The sequence below is a fragment of the Capra hircus genome, chromosome 19 (genome assembly GCF_001704415.2).
Source record: "Capra hircus breed San Clemente chromosome 19, ASM170441v1, whole genome shotgun sequence".
In the NCBI taxonomy this organism is placed as follows: domain Eukaryota; kingdom Metazoa; phylum Chordata; class Mammalia; order Artiodactyla; family Bovidae; genus Capra; species Capra hircus.
Genome location: NC_030826.1, coordinates 29479744 through 29498845, shown reverse-complemented (window position 1 = coordinate 29498845; position 19102 = coordinate 29479744). Strand labels below are relative to the sequence as shown.

The 19102-nt window shown below is 49.5% G+C and overlaps 1 protein-coding gene across 1 annotated transcript; it reads left to right on the top strand.

The window, feature by feature from the left end:
- Nucleotides 1914-12828, top strand: PIRT (phosphoinositide interacting regulator of transient receptor potential channels). The gene is made up of 2 exons (XM_018064003.1): nucleotides 1914-2099; nucleotides 9312-12828. Exons 1-2 carry the CDS (start codon nucleotides 1914-1916, stop codon nucleotides 9729-9731), a joined length of 606 nt encoding a protein of 201 aa, XP_017919492.1. The 3' UTR covers nucleotides 9732-12828.

The window sequence follows — 19102 nt, the reverse complement described above, 5'->3', positions numbered from 1 at the left end:
CCCCAGGACTCCCCCATCTTCCCCGGGAGGCTTTGAGCACAGTAAGTAAGGAGGCCACTGGCCCTCTGCCCCTCCTTCCACTTCCCTGGAGGAAGGAGCCGGTTTTAACTTTGCTTTAGAGCGCCTTGAGGCTGTGAGCCGGAGGTGGGAGGCAGATGCGCACAACCGGCTTAAGGGGAGGCGGGCTGGCTGCGCCCGGGGAGAGAGGTGATGGGGTGGGCTGCCCTGCCCCGCGCTGCACCTGGAGAAGCAGAAGCTGGGTGCAGGCGGCTGCCTCCTCCCTGTAGCGGGAAGCCAGCCTTAACCCTCCACAGCCGTGGGCGGGGGCCACCCTCCCGAGCTGACACAGACGAGCCAAACTCGAAGTGCTAGGCGTCCTCGGGTCCCAGAGGCCACAGAGGGACCCCAGAACTAGACCTAGGCACCCCTATCAGACCTCAGTGTCTGCCAGTCCATCCCTCCCAGTTGAAGGTGTGGCAGGCGCCCAGGCAGGTGCGGGCAAGGGCTGGGCAGACTCCGTGTCGGGAAGGGGAACGCAGGCTGGCCCATATAAACACGGACAAAACGTGCATGGGAGATGTGTGCCTTGGGGACCACACACCCAGGGAAAAGCAGACGTTACCACCTGAGCTGTTTTTCCACCTTGTTACTGGGCAGGGCCCGGGCTCTGGCTGCATGGAGTGAAGAGTGAGGTGAGTGGCCCTGTCTAGATGGAGCTGGAGAACTTCCCTTCCTAGAAGCCCTGGGAGCAGGTGACAGACGGGTGGCCCTGCCCCGGGGACGGCAGCAGCTGATTCAGAAACCTTATCAGCTCAAGCACTAGGGCAGCACTCACCTCATGGGGGGCAGAGTTACCAATAGAATGTCTGGTTGGGGGGTGGCCAGCAGCCAGCAGTGACATTGGGTGGGGGTGCTGCGGGGACCCCAGTGAGAGAGGCTAGACCCTCCATGTCTCAGGAGTTCCATACAGAAACTCACACTTGGGTCTCTCTCAGGAATCCTCTTATCTCTGTCACTTGTGTTTCGCAACCTGCCCTCCCCTCTTGTCCCGCAAAAGGATCCTTCCCTCTGGGCCACTTCCTGGCTGGGAGACATGAGCCCTGTCTCCCCTGCTCTCAGTCCCTGCAATTCCCAGAATAGTCCAGCTCCTATCAGGGATGAGAAGCTTGAGAAAGGACTGATAACTCCAGCCCCAAGCACAATGGGGCCTCCTATCATGTTAGGACTGCAGATATACTAACAAGGATGCCAGCTACTTTTGAATTTCTCACAAACAACAAATGCATTTCTGCGTAAGGATGTCCCAAGTCACCTTTGGAACATTTTTATAAGTAAAAGCATCCATTGCTTATCTGAAATGCAAATTTAACTGGGCATTTTGATATTTTATTGGCCAAATCAGGCAATCTATTAATATTGACAGTGTTAAGTGAAGGGGAAGGGCAGGCTTCTTTCTTGAGCAAACACAGTAGAATATAAAGACCATGACTTGGGTTTAGGCAGCTCTGAGCCTTGGTTTCCTCATCTGTAAAATGGGAATGATAATAACAGTACCACCCTCATAGAGCTGGGGCTTCCCTGGTGACTCAGTGGTATAGAACCCACCTGCCAATGCAGGAGACTTGAGTTCAATCCCTGGGTCAGGAAGATCCTCTGGAGAAGGAAGTGGCAACCCACTCCAATATTCTTGCCTGGAGAGTTCCATGAACAGAGGAGCTTGTTGGGCTACAGTCCATGGGGTCAAAAAGAGTCGGACAAGACTGTGACTAACACGCTCACTTTCACTTTCCAGTATTCTTGCTTGTGAAATCCCATGGACAGGGGAGTCTGGTATGCTGCAGTCCACGGGGTCACAAAAGAGTCGGGCATGACTTAGCGACTAAACAACAATAACCTCATGGAGCTAATAAGAGATGCTGCAGGTGAAGAAAGTGGCAGGTACCAGGCATTTTGTGCTCTACTGGGATGATGGCAGTGGTGGGGAGGGGGTGCTTGTGGCCACTGCCACAGGCCTCTTCTTGCTCTGCTACTTGCAGCTCAAGGCCCCAGGCTCCAGCCCGCACATCCTCAGCAGTTTCACCCAGCAGTGTCGGCCTAATGCCTCACCTGAAGCAGCCACCCTGCAATTCTGTTCATGGCCCATGCCCTCATTGCGCTCTTCACTCACCACTCCCCTAGTTTAAAAAGAAAACCAAAAGCTCAAAACCTTCCCAACGGGGAGCAGGATAGACTCGAACCCAGGCTCTGCAGCAAAACAGGCTCCACGACTCCCATTTCTAGCCTGGTTCTTTATGTACCTGCTAAGTAACTTTGGGCAAATCACCTAACCTTTCTGATCCTCAGTTTCCTCACCTGCAAAATGGGATAATAATTGTCCCAATCTCAGTGACTTGTCAGGAGAGGGAAATGACACACTGCCGAAAAAGCACTGAGCCTGGTCCTCAGCCCCTAGTAAGAGTCGTAGAAATGACAGTTACTGTTATTGTATGAAGTGTCGACCCTCCCCTGATGCACCAGGTGCTGCTTCTGTTTGGAGAAGCCACTGGGGCACCCTGCAGACTTCAGGAAGGCCAGCCAGCAGAAAGCACCCAGTCTTGACGAGAGGTCTGTCCATCAGAGACCAGGGAGGGAGGAGGGCAGTCAGGGGGGTCCCCCTGCTCCTCACAGCTGCCTCTCCTGCCCCCAGGTTAGCTAGTCCCATCCTTCCACCCCCTGTAAGAGCAAAGGGGACAGGTGATGGATGGGGAGGAACAGCAAAGGAGACTTGACCCTGCGATGCTCAATCTTCCCATCGCAGTTCCGCTGCTTAGTGAGTCATTTACCACGTGACTGGTGATCCCCAAGCCCCAGCCAGGTGCTGAGCTACCTGCTGGAGGGCACAGGAAGCCGAGGAAGCCCCAGGCCTGGCCCTGCAAGGACTCGGGGAGCGACTGGAGAATGTCCAGCCCTGTAAGAACAGACACGCCTCTGGTCACCTCCAGGGCAGTGACCCGCTTATTTCACTTTTAACTGTCATCCGTTAAGTGGTGCATTTCTGACACTTGAGAATCTACCAGAAGGAAAACTATAGGGTCCTTACTATCCTGGACACTCGGTGTTGCTCACCAGCTTGCAAGATCCATGCAACCCACCCAACCGCCCGTTGGCGAATGAACCTATGAGTGCGTGAGAAAGAGCCAGAAAGCTCCTGCTCCTCGCCCCTCTCATTTTGAGATGTCACTTTACCTTGTTCATCAGAGATGCTGCCGAGCCAGGAAATGAGGACGCCCAGAGCCCCTCTTCGGAGAGGGACGTGTGTCTGTGGCTCCATGTCTAGAGTTTGGTGCAGTGTCAGGGAGCACTGTGGAGCAACCTGGGGAACACACGGTCAAGGGCAAACACTGAAGAGATATTCGTAGGCAGGGTCTCCAAATACCTGGCCCATTACAAATATGCCACAGATAAGGAGACGTGCTCTAACAAGATTAGAGACAGTCCCTTCTGGACACTAATTCTGCCAACCACCCTGTCTTTGCTCTGTCCAAGGCCTCCTGGCTCTGTGAAAGAGTTTGCCTTCAAGAAAGTGAAAGTGAAGTCGCTCAGTCGTGTCCGACTCTTTGCGGCCCCATGGACTGTAGCTCGCCAGGCTCCTCCGTCCATGGGATTTTCCAGGCAAGAATACTGGAGTGGGTTGCCATTTCCTTTTCCAGAGGATCTTCCTGACCCAGGGATCGAACTCGGGTCTCCCACACTATAGGCAGATGCTTTACCGTCTGAACATATCTTTCCAGGGATGAGGTGAAAACAGTAAAATGCTTGTTCTTTCTCTCCCCCTATCTCTCAACTCCACCTCTGCCTCCATCGTCCTCTCTCATCTCTGCCTCCATCTCTGTTGTCATCTCCACCTCCATCTCTACTCCCACCCCCATCCCCACTCCCATCTCCACTCCAATCTCCGTCTCCACCCCCATCTCCATCTCCAAACCCATCTCCACCTCCATCTCCACCTCCACCTCCACCTCCACCTCCATCTCCACTCCCACCTCCATCTCCACCTCCACCTCCACCTCCATCTCCACTCCCACCTCCATCTCCACCTCCACCTCCATCTCCACTCTCACCTCCATCTCCACTCCCACCTCCATCTCCACCTCCACCTCCATCTCCACTCCCACCTCCATCTCCACTCCCACCTCCATCTCCACCTCCACCTCCATCTCCACTCCCACCTCCATCTCCACCTCCACCTCCATCTCCACTCCCACCTCCATCTCCACCTCCATCTCCACCTCCACCTCCATCTCCACTCCCACCTCCATCTCCACCTACACCTCCATCTCCACTCCCACCTCCACCTCCACCTCCATCTCCATCTCCACCTCCATCTCCACTCCCACCTCCATCTCCACTCCCACCTCCACCTCCACCTCCACCTCCATCTCCATCTCCACCTCCACCTCCATCTCCATCTCCACCTCCACCTCCATCTCCACTCCCACCTCCATCTCCACCTCCACCTCCATCTCCACTCCCACCTCCATCTCCACCTCCACCTCCATCTCCACTCCCACCTCCATCTCCACCTCCACCTCAATCTCCACCTCCACCTCCACCTCCATCTCCACTCCCACCTCCATCTCCACCTCCACCTCCATCTCAATCTCCACCTCCACCTCCACCTCCATCTCCACTCCCACCTCCATCTCCACCTCCACCTCCATCTCCACTCCCACCTCCACCTCCACCTCCACCTCCATCTCCATTCCCATCTCCACCTCCACCTCCATCTCCATCTCCACTCCCACCTCCATCTCCACCTCCACCTCCATCTCCACTCCCACCTCCACCTCCATCTCCACCTCTATCTCCACCTCCACCTCCATCTCCACTCCCACCTCCACCTCCATCTCCACCTCCATCTCCACCTCCACCTCCATCTCCACCTCCACCTCCACCTCCACCTCCACCTCCACCTCCACCTCCACCTCCACCTCCACCTCCACCTCCACCTCCACCTCCATCTCCATCTCCACCTCCACCTCCATCTCCACTCCCACCTCCACCTCCACCTCCACCTCCATCTCCACTCCCACCTCCATCTCCACCTCCACCTCCATCTCCATTCCCATCTCCATCTCCACCTCCATCTCCACCTCCACCTCCACTCCCATCTCCATCTCCACCTCCACCTCCACCTCCATCTCCACCTCCACCTCCACCTCCATCTCCATCTCCACCTCCACCTCCATCTCCACTCCCACCTCCACCTCCACCTCCATCTCCATCTCCACTCCCACCTCCATCTCCATCTCCACCTCCATCTCCACCTCCATCTCCACCTCCACCTCCACTCCCATCTCCATCTCCACCTCCACCTCCACCTCCATCTCCACCTCCACCTCCACTCCCATCTCCATCTCCACCTCCATCTCCACTCCCATCTCCACCTCCATCTCCACTCCCATCTCCATCTCCACCTCCATCTTCTGTCCCCAAATCCCAGTCTCTCAAAGATGTACCTTCTCTTTCTCTCAGGGATCTTTTCTTTCTCAGAATCAGCACAGAGGGTTCCTGTAAAAGCCAGGTGACACTCTCACCTCATAGATTTCCTTCTCTCTCCTATTCTGTGGTTACTTTGCCCCTGCCCACACTCCCACTTTCCTTTTTTGGGGTAACGTGCTTCCTGCCCACACCTGTACCCTGGATCCCGATTTCCATCATAGGACTTCAACCATTATCAACACTCTGCTGTTCTTGATTTAACTACACTTTCACCTGCTCCCCAGACTGACCCACTCGATTATTCTTACTACGACTTTTACGGTTCTTTTTCACCGGGTATAATTTATACACATTGCAATGCACAAATCTTAGTGTACCACATTGACAAATGGATCCTCTATGTAACCCACACTGACATAAAGAGATGGAGCATTTCCACTGGCCCCAGAAAGTCCCAGTTATTTCCTCCCCACCCTTACAACCACTGTTTTGAGATCTGTCACCCTAGATTAGTCCTTAGAAAGTTCTAGAAGATCATATAAGTGGAAACATATATTATATGTGCTCACTCATATCTGACTTCTTTCACCCACCACATCTATGGGACTCGTTCAAGTTGATTGTGTATCCAAAGTTGGTTCCTTTTTATTGTTGAATAGTATTTTGTATATTCGTGAAAATACAACGTGTGTTCATCTTCTCTCCTGTTCATGGATATTGGGGTTGTTTTCTGGATTAGAGCTACTATGAACAAAGCTGCGACGAATATTCTTAAACAAGTCTTGGTGCACATAGGTTTCCATTTATCTTGGAGTGGAATTGCTAGCTCAAAGGGAAGGTGGATGTTTCCCTTTGCAAGAAACTATTTGACCTGGTTCCAAAGTGGCTGTCCAATTTTACACTCCCACCAGCAGTCCACGAGAGCTCTGGTTGTTCCCTACTCTCACCAGCATTTGTGTTGTGAGATGTTTAAAGTTTAGCCATTCTAGTGAGTGAATGTATCTCCTTGTAGTTTTAATTTGCATTTCATCTTTCATTTAATTTGCATGTCAGTCTCAAGGTGTTTTTTTTTTTTCCCCCATGGATTTCTTCTTCATCTGTCTTCCTCTGTAATGGATCTCTTCAAATCTTTTGCCCATTTTTCAAATTGTGCTGTTAGTGTTGATATTAATCCCATGTGGTAGTTCTTTACATATTCCAGATGCAAATCTTTTGACAATACGTATTTTGCTAAAATTTTCTCCCAGTCCATAGCTTGCCTATTCATTTTCTTCTGGTAGCTTTCAATGAGCAGGAGTGTTAAATTATGATGAAATCTAATTTATTGATTTTTTTTTCTTCCTTGGTTATTGCCATCTCTGTCCTAAGAAATTTGCCAACTACCAGGTCACAAAGATATCCTCCTACTTTTTTCTCCTAAGAGCTTTACGGTTTTCACTTTTATGTTCAGGTTTTGCCCATGATCCATCACAAATTCATTTTTTGTTGATGGTATGAGGGGGGGACAAGTTTCACTTTTTTCCATATGAATATTCAGTTACTCCAACACCACTGGTTGCAATGACTTCCCTTTCCCCCATGGAATAGTCTTGGTGTATTTGTCAAAAGTAGTTGTCTGTTAGGCTTGTGGGGCTAGTTACTAGGAATAGTGGTGTGACTTCCTTGAAGCCTGACTTCCAGAGAGAGGGTTGGCTTCCTGGGCTGGTGGTTTCTCAGGCTGGTTTCTCAGGCTGGTTACTGCAAGTTATGGGTCAGAGTTCTGCCTTTAGACATGTCTGGCTGCTGTCCGTTTGTATATTCAGTGTCTCATCTATTACAGACATTTGCAAACATGTTTATAGTAGGATAAACAACTTAGGTAAGATAGTAAGATAGCCAACTTCCATACATCCATCTTCCATAAAAAGACTCTATAACCTTTAATATTATGTCATATCTGATCTGGAGGTTCATGTTTTCACGTATATCATGCTATTGAGACATTTCATCCCCATATGTGGTTTCAAGATATAACTCTATACTCATTAAGACGCTTTCTTCTGTGTCCACAGTATCGTCATTATACTGAATACAAAATTTTTTTTTAGACACACCGCAGGGCTTGTGGGATCTTATTTCCCCAACCAGGGATCGAACCCAGGCCCACAGCAGTGAAAGTCCTAATCACTGGACTGCCAGGAAAGCCCCCAAATACACATTTTAAATCCTCAGTGGCATTTAACATCCAAACCAAAGCCAAATTTCCCTAAAACGATCCCAAAATGTACCAGTTAGTCTCTTCTAGTCAGAATCCAAAAAAGGGACATATTGTATTTAGTTATATTTTTTGATTTTCCTTATTGAAATATTTTACTGATCTTTTTTAAAATTTGTCCCTCTCCTCCTTTTCCCTTTGGTAACCATAAGTTTGTTTTCTGTGTCTATGGGTCAGTGTCTGTTTTGTATTTAAGTTCATTTCTATCATTTTTTTTAGATGCCACATATAGACAACATGACATTTTTTTTCTCTGTTTGGCTTACTCACTTAGTATGATCGTCTCTAGGTCCATGCCATTTTACTGATCTTTATCACACGCACATGATTGTAGTCATGTTGCAGTAAACAGCCCATGTAACTGGCTATGGCCAGACAGAGAGCTGGACCATGCTGGCACTCCAGAAGTTTCCGTCTAGTCCCCCTTCCGGTCACCATCCCAACTGAAGGTAACCACTATGTGGCACTGATTGTCTTACACGTTTTCGAGTCTTCTGTAAATGGAAGATAGCATCTAGCTTCTCTTGCTCAAGTTTGGAGTCCTGCATGGACAGGTGTGGGGTACATTATCTCCTCCTCATGCTCTGGAGCCCCAAGGCCGGTGTTCCTCCTGGCGCCAGCCTGAAGCCTGACCTTCCCTAGTTCTGTGCAACAGACACTGATACATCTCCACGCACTACATCTGCCTCCTGACACCCAGAAGAGGCCTCCAAGGGGAAAGGACCTCCATCTCCCTTCTCAAATTGCTCCCCTGGGGGCTGAGCCAACATGCAAACCCATGGATAGTCCGGGAGGCCCCCACCCCAGGCCTTCCTTCCACTGAAACCTCCCAGCCCAGCCCCTCAGGGCCTTCAGTCCTCATCCAACACAGCTCACCTTCCCAGTAAATTTACTGCTGTGTACTGAAATCTCTCCCATCCTGCTCACAAAAAGGGATATTAGTAAATGCTGTTTGAGAGGGGCCTGCGGTGCCCCAACAGGAAACGCAAAGGGAGAAGAAGAATGTGAGGCCCCAGGAGTGGGGACTGGAAGGGATGCCATAACACACTCCAGATCACACAGCTGGGAAGCGGTTGAGTCTGAAAATAAGATGACATTTCGTAAATTATAGCTTTTGTTTGTTCTTTTAAAGGACATCATTGTTCCCTGATTAAATAATAAGAAGTTGGTTAAAGTGTTAGTCGCTCAGTTGGGTCTGAGTCTTTGCGACCCCATGGACTGTAGCCCGCCAGTCTCCTCTGTCCATGGAACTCTCCAGGCAGGAATACTGGAGTGGGTTGCCATTTCCTTCTCCAGAGGATCTTCCCAACCCAGGGATTGAATCCAGGTCTCTTGCATTGCAGAGAGATTCTTTACTGTCTGAGCCACCAGGGAAGCCCATTTATCTCTCACATGGGAAAAAAAAAAAAAAAAAAACAGCTTGAGAGGCTTCTTATTTTCGTAGATCTCATCTGCTTTTCCTTTTGACTTCAGCACTGAGAGCCAGGCTGGAGACGGATGCTGAGAACAGGAAGGGTGTGTGAAGAGTCCTTGCCCTTGCTTCTAACCGTTGCCGGTACCAGGAGCCCAGGCTTAGGAAGCAGTGACCATGGAGGCCCTCCCCAAGGGCCTGGAGGTCGAAGAGAAGTCTCCTGAGTCCAAGGACCTTCTGCCCAGCCAGACAGCCAGCTCCCTGTGCATCAGCTCCAGAAGTGAGTCCGTCTGGACCGCCACCTCCCGGAGTAACTGGGAAATCTACCGCAAACCCATCGTTATCATGTCCGTGGGCGGTGCCATCCTCCTCTTCGGTGTGGTCATCACCTGCTTGGCCTACACCCTGAAACTGGGCGACATGAGCCTCAAGGTCCTGAAGATGGTGGGGCCTGCCTTCCTGTCTCTGGGACTCATGATGCTGGTGTGTGGGCTGGTCTGGGTGCCCATCATTAAGAAGAAACAGAGGCAGAGACAGAAGTCAGTGTTCTTCCAGAACCTCAAGTCCTTCTTCCTGAACCGCTGATGGCAACCTTGCCCTCTGTCCACCCCACCACCCCGACACCTTGTCCAGGAGAAGGTGTGATGGCCAGAGTCCAACATCTCTGGTCCCTTGGGTGGTGGAGTCTGCCATAAAACTGATGCAGGCAAACCCTCTTCTGGGCCCCATGGGAAAAAGCAAGCTCAGGGCTGCGCCCTCTGTGTGGCTGGGAGGCACCACTGGATGACCTCATTTAGTCTCTGCTGTGTCCTGCGCTTCCCCCCAGATCCTGGCCGCAGCCGTCACCTTCCATGGCTGCCGCCTCAGCCTGCGCATCCAGGCATCACTCATCTAATGAATGTGCTCTGCCAAGCGCTATGCATGTTGGGAAATTCCTTGAGATGGACTACCCCCTGAGAAGAACCTCCTGCTTACACTTCTGAGTGCCTGAATTGGATTCTGCATTTGCTTCCTTCCAGAACCCAGACTGACCAGCAGAGGCCCTTTGCAGAGAGGAGGGAAGTCCTGATCATTGGGATTACCCACCCCAGCTCTCTCTGTGGGCGAGTTGCTAGCTTGCATTTCAAGAGATCATATAAGTTACAGTACCAAACATTCCAAAGAGTGAGAAGTGAAGGTTGACTTGGAAGAAACACTTCCCAAGAAGGCACATTATCCCCTGGAAATGGCTCTGGGAGTTAGTCGGAGAAGCAATTTAACCTTCAGTTATACAGTATTTACACCAGAGGTGGTGGCATGTGCTAGGGGGTATCACAGTCTCCCCTTGACCTTCTAACTCCTTCTCCGTGACTACTCTTCCATCTGAACTGGACACTTAGCCAAGAACAAGTGCATGTTGCCCTAACTTCCTTCTCCCCCGACCCCAGATTCTGGAACAGCTGGATGGAAAGCTGCTGCAGAGGGCTTCTGTAAGCGTTTGCTCTCCTTCATCCCCATCAAGAATCACAACCCAGAGATTCGACTCCACAGCTGAGTGTCTGGAGGTTTCCAGAGATGGCTTTTACTTCAGAAAGTCCCGACTTCTGCTCTCCCAGCCCCTACCCACCCACAGACATTCAGCGAGGGCTCAGCTCGGGGCCAGGCCCTGAGAAGGAGCAAGCTAGACAGCCGGTCCCTGCATTCATCTTCCACATGGAGAGAAAGACACGGCCAGGCCAACAGGCAGCCGGACACCTGGTGCTGAGTCCTTTCTGGGGCTGTGAGAGTGGGGGCAGGAACGTGGCGGCAGGAGGCGGGGGAGCAGTCTAGTCTAGCTGGAGGCTGTGCAGCCAACAGAACCAACAGAACCAGAGGAAAGAGGAGAACGGCACAGGCAGGAAGGGAAAGCATTTGGCGGGAACAGTGTGTGCAGAGCTGGGGGAGGGGAGCAGGAATGATTAGGAAACCGTGGAGCAAGTTCCCTGATCTGGAATGGTCACCTGAGCCCCTCCCTTGGCCTGCTCCTCGCCCCGCCACCTGCTTCCCCAAGTGCCTTACTGAAGCTTCTCCTCGAAGCCCTCCTGGGTCTGTGGCAGAGACTGGGTGGGGGTTCCCCAGGGCTAACCACACAGAAATCACCCGTGAGGTAAGTGCTCTCCCAAACAGAGGCTTTCTGCAGCATACAGAGGTGGCCAGACCAGGAGGGTACCTGTGAGGAAGCCAGGCTCCCAGAGGCCTGTGGCCCAGTGGACAGCATCTGATCACCAGGTCACCTCAGCCTTCTGTCCCCGCCTCCGCCCCTGCCCGGGACTGCATCACTATGGCAACCTCGCTCTCTAACAGGCCTCCAGGTGTCTCCATCCTTATTGCCGTGGTTCCATTTGCAGAGTCAGGACATCACCTTGTTCGCTCTGCATCATGGGAAATTCTGTGGAGGCAGGTACCTGTGACATGGGGACACGCCCTGCCCTGCCCACCCAAGGAGCCAGAGTTCGGGGAGTTTCAGCCAGAATGACCATGTTTCTCATTCAAACAGCACGGTCACCTGGCCCCTGCACACAGGCAGTCAGGGCCCGTCACGGGGTGTCGTCAGTCACTATGTCACTCACTGTGGCTGCAGCGCCTCATGTGGCTTACGGATGGTTTCTGACATGAAAGCAGGTTCTGTAACAGCCCCACCCTGTCACTCTCAGAGTCCTCTGTGCTTTCCCACCTGGGAGCAAGCAGGGAGGACCCCTGGCTGGTTCGATGGTCATCCACATGTCCCAAGTCTCATTTCCTCCCCACACAAGCTTGTCATCTGAGCATTGCCGTGGAACGAGGGCCAGGTGATGCTGCTACCGCATGTTGCCTTGGTGGAGGGCAGTTTGAGGACCACAAGACTCTAGGAGGTATCCAAGGTCTGGGCTGACCTTGAAGGCTCCCAGTCTCGCCCACGTTCCCTGCTCCTTAAGCTGGTTTCTCATTGTTCACCTCCCTCCTCTGCTGGGCTTCTCCATATAACTGTGGACCAAGAAGCATGCCTGGGGCAGGCTGAGGGGCTTCTGCCAAAGACCGTTGCCACACAGAAGTCAGAGGAATGCATGTGCCTGGTCAGATGCCACGTTTCTGGCAAAAAAAAATCCCCGCCATGCCTCCTTCCATGCCATGGATGCGTCCGTGCGTCTGGTTACTGGATTGTATTATCCCACCCATTTCTGTTCTGTTTGGGAGAAGTCCATTTAATCTAAGTGCTGAAAAAAACTGATGGGATGTTAAACTGTATCCTGTCTGACAGTGTCCGCTGTGTTTTCATTCTGTTCCAACAGGAATTGCAGACTCGTCCATTAATTCAATCCTCTAAAATGCACCCCCACCCACCCCATCAACACACACCCTTCCCAGCAATGTGCTATCTGGGAGAAACGGGACTGTGTGGGTTTCATGCCTGGTTCCTCGGGGACCCCATGGGAGCTGATGGCCCCACTCTGAGAAGCTGACAGAGCAGACAGAACAGAAGCTCCTGCTTCCCTCCCCGCAAGCCTGCTCTTGAGAGATGGAAAAAGAACCTTCCTGAATGAATCAGTGGTCCAGAGGAAGAGACTGGACTGCCTGGAACCATGTCTTACAGGAAATACAAATAATATCTCATTTAAGCCACTATTTTGGGGCCCATTACTTGCAGCCAAATAAAATTCCTGTTTACACACAGGTGACAAATCTGGGGATAGAGTTCTTTTCTTCCTCTAAGCCTCTACGTTCTTTTCTTCCAGGACTTCATGAGACCCGGAACTGATATATTTAGAACAAAGACTTTCACAAATAAGCTCCAAATCAGTGCAGTGTATCTTTCCTCCAAATCCTTCCAGGATTCACTACGTCTCTAAGGAGAGAGACACGGGAGGGGAAAGCCAGAGCAGAAAGACCATGACGGGGCCAGACTTCCTGTCCCCCTGTCTCTGGGGATCAGGGACCTCCCTCAGCCTGGGAAAGCAGAGCGGCAGCTGCCAGGGTCTGGGGAGAGTGGAATGAGGAGTTATTGTTTCACGGGGACAGAGTTTGATTTGAAGAAGAGGAAAGGTTCTGGAGAGGGATCGCGGTGATGGTGGCACAACAATGCCACCGAACTGTGCAGGTACAAATAGCTAAAATGATAACTTCACACTGTGCATATTTCACCACCATTAAATAACTTCAAAAAATAATTCTTTAGGGACTTCCCTGGTGGCCCAGTGGTTAAGCCTTCACCTTCCCATGCAGGGGGTATGGGTTCTACCGCTGGCTGGGGAGATAAAGATCCCTTATGCCTTGAGGTCAAAAAACCAGAACATGAAACAGAAGCAATACTGTATCAAGTTCAATAAAGACTTTTTTTTTAAATGGTCCACATCACACTACACATTTAAAATAATTTTTAATTAAATGGGATTAAGAAAGGAACTAGTCTTCCCTGGTGGCCCAGACGGTGAAGAATCTGACTTCAGTGCAGTAGTGTCAGGTTCGATACTTGGGTCGGGAAGATCCCCTGGAGAAGAAAATGTCAACCCACTCCAGTATTCTTGCCTGGAGAATTCCATGGACAGAGGAGCCTGGCGGGCTACAGTCCATGGGGTTGCAAAGAGTCAGACATGACTGAGCGCACACACACACACACACACACACACACACACACACACACACACACACAAACATAAGAGTAGGTGCCCAATATGCTATTGGACAAGAGCAGAAACAGAGCCAAAGCAAAAACAATACCCAGTTGTGGATATGATGGGTAATGGAAGTAAGTCCAATGCTGTAAAGAGTAATATTGCATAGGAATTGGAACATTACGTCCATGAACCAAGGCAAATTGGAAGTGGTCAAACAGGAGATGGCAAGAGTGAACATCAACATTTTAGGAATCAGTGAACTAAAATAGACTGGGATGGGTGAATTTAACTCAAATAACCATTATATCTACTTGAGTGGGCATGGATCCCTTAGAAGAAAGAGTAGCCCTCATAGTCAACAAATGAGTCCAAAATGCAGTACTTGGATGCAATCTCAAAAATGACAGAATGATCTCTGTTCATTTCCAAGGCAAACTATTGAGTTCAGTTCAGTTCAGTCGCTCAGTTGTGTCCAACTGTTTGTGACTCCATGGACTACAGCACACCAGGCCTCCCTGTGTCCATTACCAACTCCCGGAGTTTGCTCAAATTCATGTCATCACATTGGTGATGCCATCCAACCATCTCATCCTCTGTCATCCCCTTCTCTTCCCACCTTCAATCTTTCCCAGCATCAGAATCTTTTCCAGGGAGTCAGTTCCTCGCATCAGGTGGCCAAAGTATTGGAGCTTCAGCTTCAGCACCAGTTCTTCCAATGAATATTCAGGACTGATTTCCTTTAGGATGGACTGGTTGGATCTCCTTGCAGTCCAAGGGACTCTCAAGAGTCTTCACCAATACCACAGTTCAAAACCATTAATTCTTTGGCACTCTGCTTTCTTTATAGTCCAACTCTCACATCCATACATGACTACTGGAAAAAACATAGCTTTGACTAGACAGATCTTTGTTGGCAAAGTAATGTCTCTGCTTTTTAATATGTTGTCTAGGTTGGTCATAACTTTTCTTCCAAGGAGTAACCATCTTTTAATTTCATGACTGCAGTCACCATCTGCAGTGATTTTGGAGCCCCCCAAAATAAAGTCTGACACTGTTTCCACTGTTTCCCAATCTATTTCCCATTAAGTGACAGGACCAGATGCCATTATCTTAGTTTTCTGAATGTTGAGCTTTAAGCCAACTTTTTCACTCTCCACTTTCACTTTCATCAAGAGGCTCTTCAGTTCCTCTTCACTTTCTGCATATCTAAGGTTATTGATATTTCTCCCAGCAATCTTGATTCCAGCTTGTGCTTCATCCAGCCCAGCATTCCTCATGCTGTACTCTGCATATAGGTTAAATAAGCAAGGTGACAATATACAGCCTTGATGTATTCCTTTCCCAATTTGGAACCAGTCTGTTGTTCCATGTCCAGTTCTAACTGTTGCTTCTTGACCTGCATACAGATTTCTCAGGAGGTAAGTCAGGTGGTCTGGTATTCCCATTCTTTTCAGAATTTCCCACAGTTTGTGGTGATCCATACAGTCAAAGGCTTTGGCATAATCAATAAGGAAGAAATAGATGTTTTTCTGGAACTCTGTTGTTTTCAATAATCCAAAAGGTGTTGGCAATTTGATCTCTGGTTCCTTTCCCTTTTCTAAAACCAGCTTGAACATCTGAAAGTTCACAGTTCACGTACTGTTGAACCATTCACTATCACAGTAATCCAAGCCTATGCCCCGACCAGTAATGCTGAAGAAGCTGAAATGGAATGGTTCTGTGAAGACCTACAAGACCTTCTAGAACTAACACCCAAAAAAGATGTCCTCTTCATTATAGGAGACTGGAATGCAAAAGTAGGAAGTCAAGAGCCACCTGGAGTAACAGGCAAATTTGCCCTTCGAGTACAGAATGAAGCAGGGCAAAAGTGAATAGAGTTTTGCCAAGAGAACACACTGGTCATAGCAAACACTCTCTTCCAACAACACAAGGGAAGACTCTACACAGGAACATCACCAGATGGTCAATACTGAAATCAGATTGATTATATTTTTTGCAGCCAATGATGGAGAAGCTCTATACAGTCAGCAAAAATAAGACCAGGAGCTGACTGTGGCTCAGATGATGAACTCCTTATTAGCAAATTCAGACTTAAATTAAAGAAAGTAGGGAAAACCACTAGACCATTCAGGTATGACCTAAATCAAATCCCTTATGATTATACAGTGGAAGTGAGAAATAGATTTAAGGGCCTAGATCTGATAGACAGAGTGCCTGAAGAACTATGGACAGAGGTTTGTGACATTGTACAGGAGGCAGAGATCAAGACCATCCCCAAGAAAAAGAAATGCAAAAAGGCAAAATGGTTGTCTGACAAGGCCTTACAAATAGCTGAGGAAAGAAGAGAGGTAAAGGCAAAGGAGAAAGGGAAAGATATACCCATTTGAATGCAGAGTTCCAAAGAATAGCAAGGAGAGATAAGAAAACCTTCCTCAGCGATCAATGCAAAGAAACAGAGGAAAACAATAGAAAGACTAGAGATATCTTCAAGAAAATTAGAGATACCAAGGGAACACTTCATGCAAAGATGAACACAATAAAGGACAGAAATGGTATGGACCCAATAGAAGTAGAAGATATTAAGAAGAGGTGGCAAGAATACACAGAACTATACAAAAAAGATCTTCATGACCAGATAACCACATTGGTGTGATCACTCACCTAGAGCCAGACATCCTGGAATGCAAAGTCAAGTGGGCCTTAGGAAGCATCACTACGAACAAAGCTAGTGGAGGTGATGGAATTCCAGTTGAGCTATTTCAAATCCTAAAAGATGATGCTATGAAATTGCTGCACTTAATAGGCCAGCAAATCTGGAAAACTCAACAGTGGCCATAGGACTGGAAAAGGTCAGTTTCCATTCCAATCCTAAAGAAAGGCAATGTCAAAGAATGTTCAAACTACCACACAATTGCACTCATCTCACACACTAGCAAAGTCACGCTCAAAATTCTCCAACCCAGGCTTCAACAGTATGTGAACTGTGAACTCCCAGATGTTCAAGCTGGATTTAGAAAAGGCAGAGGAACCAGAGATCAAATTGACAACATCCATTGGATCATCGAAAAAGCAGGAGAGTTCCAGAAAAACATCTATTTCTGCTTTATTGACTATGCCAAAGCCTTTGACTGTGTGGATCACAACAAACTGTGGAAAATTCTGAAAGAGATGAGAATACCAGAGCACCTGACTTGTCTCCTGAGAAATCTGTATGCAGGTCAAGAAGCAACAGTTAGAACTGGACATGGAACAACAGACTGGTTCCAAATTGGGAAAGGAGTGCGTCAAGGCTGTATATTGTCACCCTGCGTATTTAACTTATATGCAGAGTACATCATGCAAAATGACAGGCTGGATGAGTCATAAGCTGGAATCAAGATTGCTGGAAGAAATATCAATAATCTTAGATATGCAGATTATACCACCTTTATGGAAGAACTGAAGAGCCTCTTGATAAATGTGAAAGAGGAGAGTGAAAAAGTTCAGAAAAGTAGGATCATGGCATCTGGTCCCATCACTTCATGGCAAATAGATGGGGAAACAATGGCGACAGTGAGATACTTTTGAGGGGGCTCCAAAATCACTGCAGATGGTGACTGCAGCCATGAAATTAAAAGACACTTGCTCCTTGGAAGAAAAGCTATGACCAACCTAGATAGCATATTGAAAAGCAGAGACACTACTCTGCCAGCAAAGGTCTGTCTAGTCAAAGCTATGGTTTTTCCAGCAGTCATGTACGGATGTGAGAGTTGGACTATAAAGAAAGCTGAGTGCCAAAGAATTGATGCTTTTAAACTGTGATGTTGGAGAAGACTCTTGAGAGTCCCTTGGACTGCAAGGAGATCCAACCAGTCCATCCTGAAGGAAATCAGTCCTGAATATTCATTGGAAGGACTGATGTTGAAGCTGAAATTCCAATCCTTTGGCCACCTGATGCAAATAACTGACTCATTGGGAAAGACCCTGATGCTGGGAAAGAGTGAAGGCGGGAGGAGAAGGGGACGACAGAGGATGAGATGGTTGGATGGCATCACTGACTCGATGGACATGAGTTTGAATAGGCTCTGCAAATTGGTGATGGACAGGGAAGCCTGGCATGCTGTAGTCCATGAGGTCGCAAAGAGTCAGACACGACTGAGCGACTGAACTGAACTGAACTGAAGAGTAGGGCAAGTGGAGAAATTTGAAACTGATGAGGATAAAGAGCAGCTGCAGTGGGGATGAGAGACTCAGGACTGGGAAAGCATTTCATGAGGCCAGTGGTTTCATCAGGGATGAATCTGTAGCCATCACAAATGGAGGCAGGTTCTTCCCTGATGGTCGAGTGGCTAAAAATTAGCCTGCCCACCCAGGGGACACATGTTCAATCCCTGGTCCAGGAAGATCCCATGCTCCCCGGGGCAACTCGGCCCATGCACCACAACTACTGAGGTGAGAACCGTAGAGCCCACGCTCAGCAACAAGAGAAGGCACCGCAGTGAGAAGCCATAGCACCACCGCTAGAGAGTAGCCCCTGCTCACTGCAGCTAGACAGCAACGCAGATCTGGAACAACCATGAGTAAAGAAATAATGAAAAGGCTGGAGGGAGGGCTCAGCATGGACCTAGCGGGGTGGGGTGTGGGGGCAGGGGAACGGGGGACAGGGAGCTATCCCAGGTGAAGCCAAGACTGATAAAGGGGAGAGGATGATGGTGCAAGAGAGTCAGTGGCAGGTCCTTCCCAACCTGGGGTTTTCCCTATAGAAGCTCTGTGGCAGAAAGGATGTAATGAAAGACACCAGGGACAACCATACGGTAACACTTGTCTGTGTCCCAGCGTGCAGGTTCCAAGCACTTTACACCTATGAACTCACTTAATCTTCACAGTAATCCTGTGAAATAAGGGATTATCTTACAACGAGGAAATCGTGGCCCAGAGAAGGCAAGTGACTTTTCCAAGGTCGCACAGCTGACGAGTGGCACAGGCTCGTGTGGCCAGACCTGCTCAGCATCCGAGCCCTGCCACTCGGGCGGTGACTGAGCCTTTGTCATTCAAAGAGTCAGGCCTGGAACTGTGGCTCTGGGTCAGCTCAGCACCTGGCAGGCCTGCCCCTGTCTCTGTCTCTACCTGACCTGTAGGATCCAGGTCATGAAGAGGTGTGACGTCACAGGCATGACAGACCGTGGTGACTTTGCCAAGGGAGTGGCTGGGTCCCCATTGCCAAGAAGAGGCAGGGCTGTGTGGTGAGAGCAGAAACAGAGATCTCTCTGAGCTGTCAGGGCGCCTGCAGCCCCAAGGATTCCCAGAAGTGGAGGGGTGGGAGAGGGCCCTAAGGGACCAGGCCTCGAAGTCACTAGCTGGGGTTCG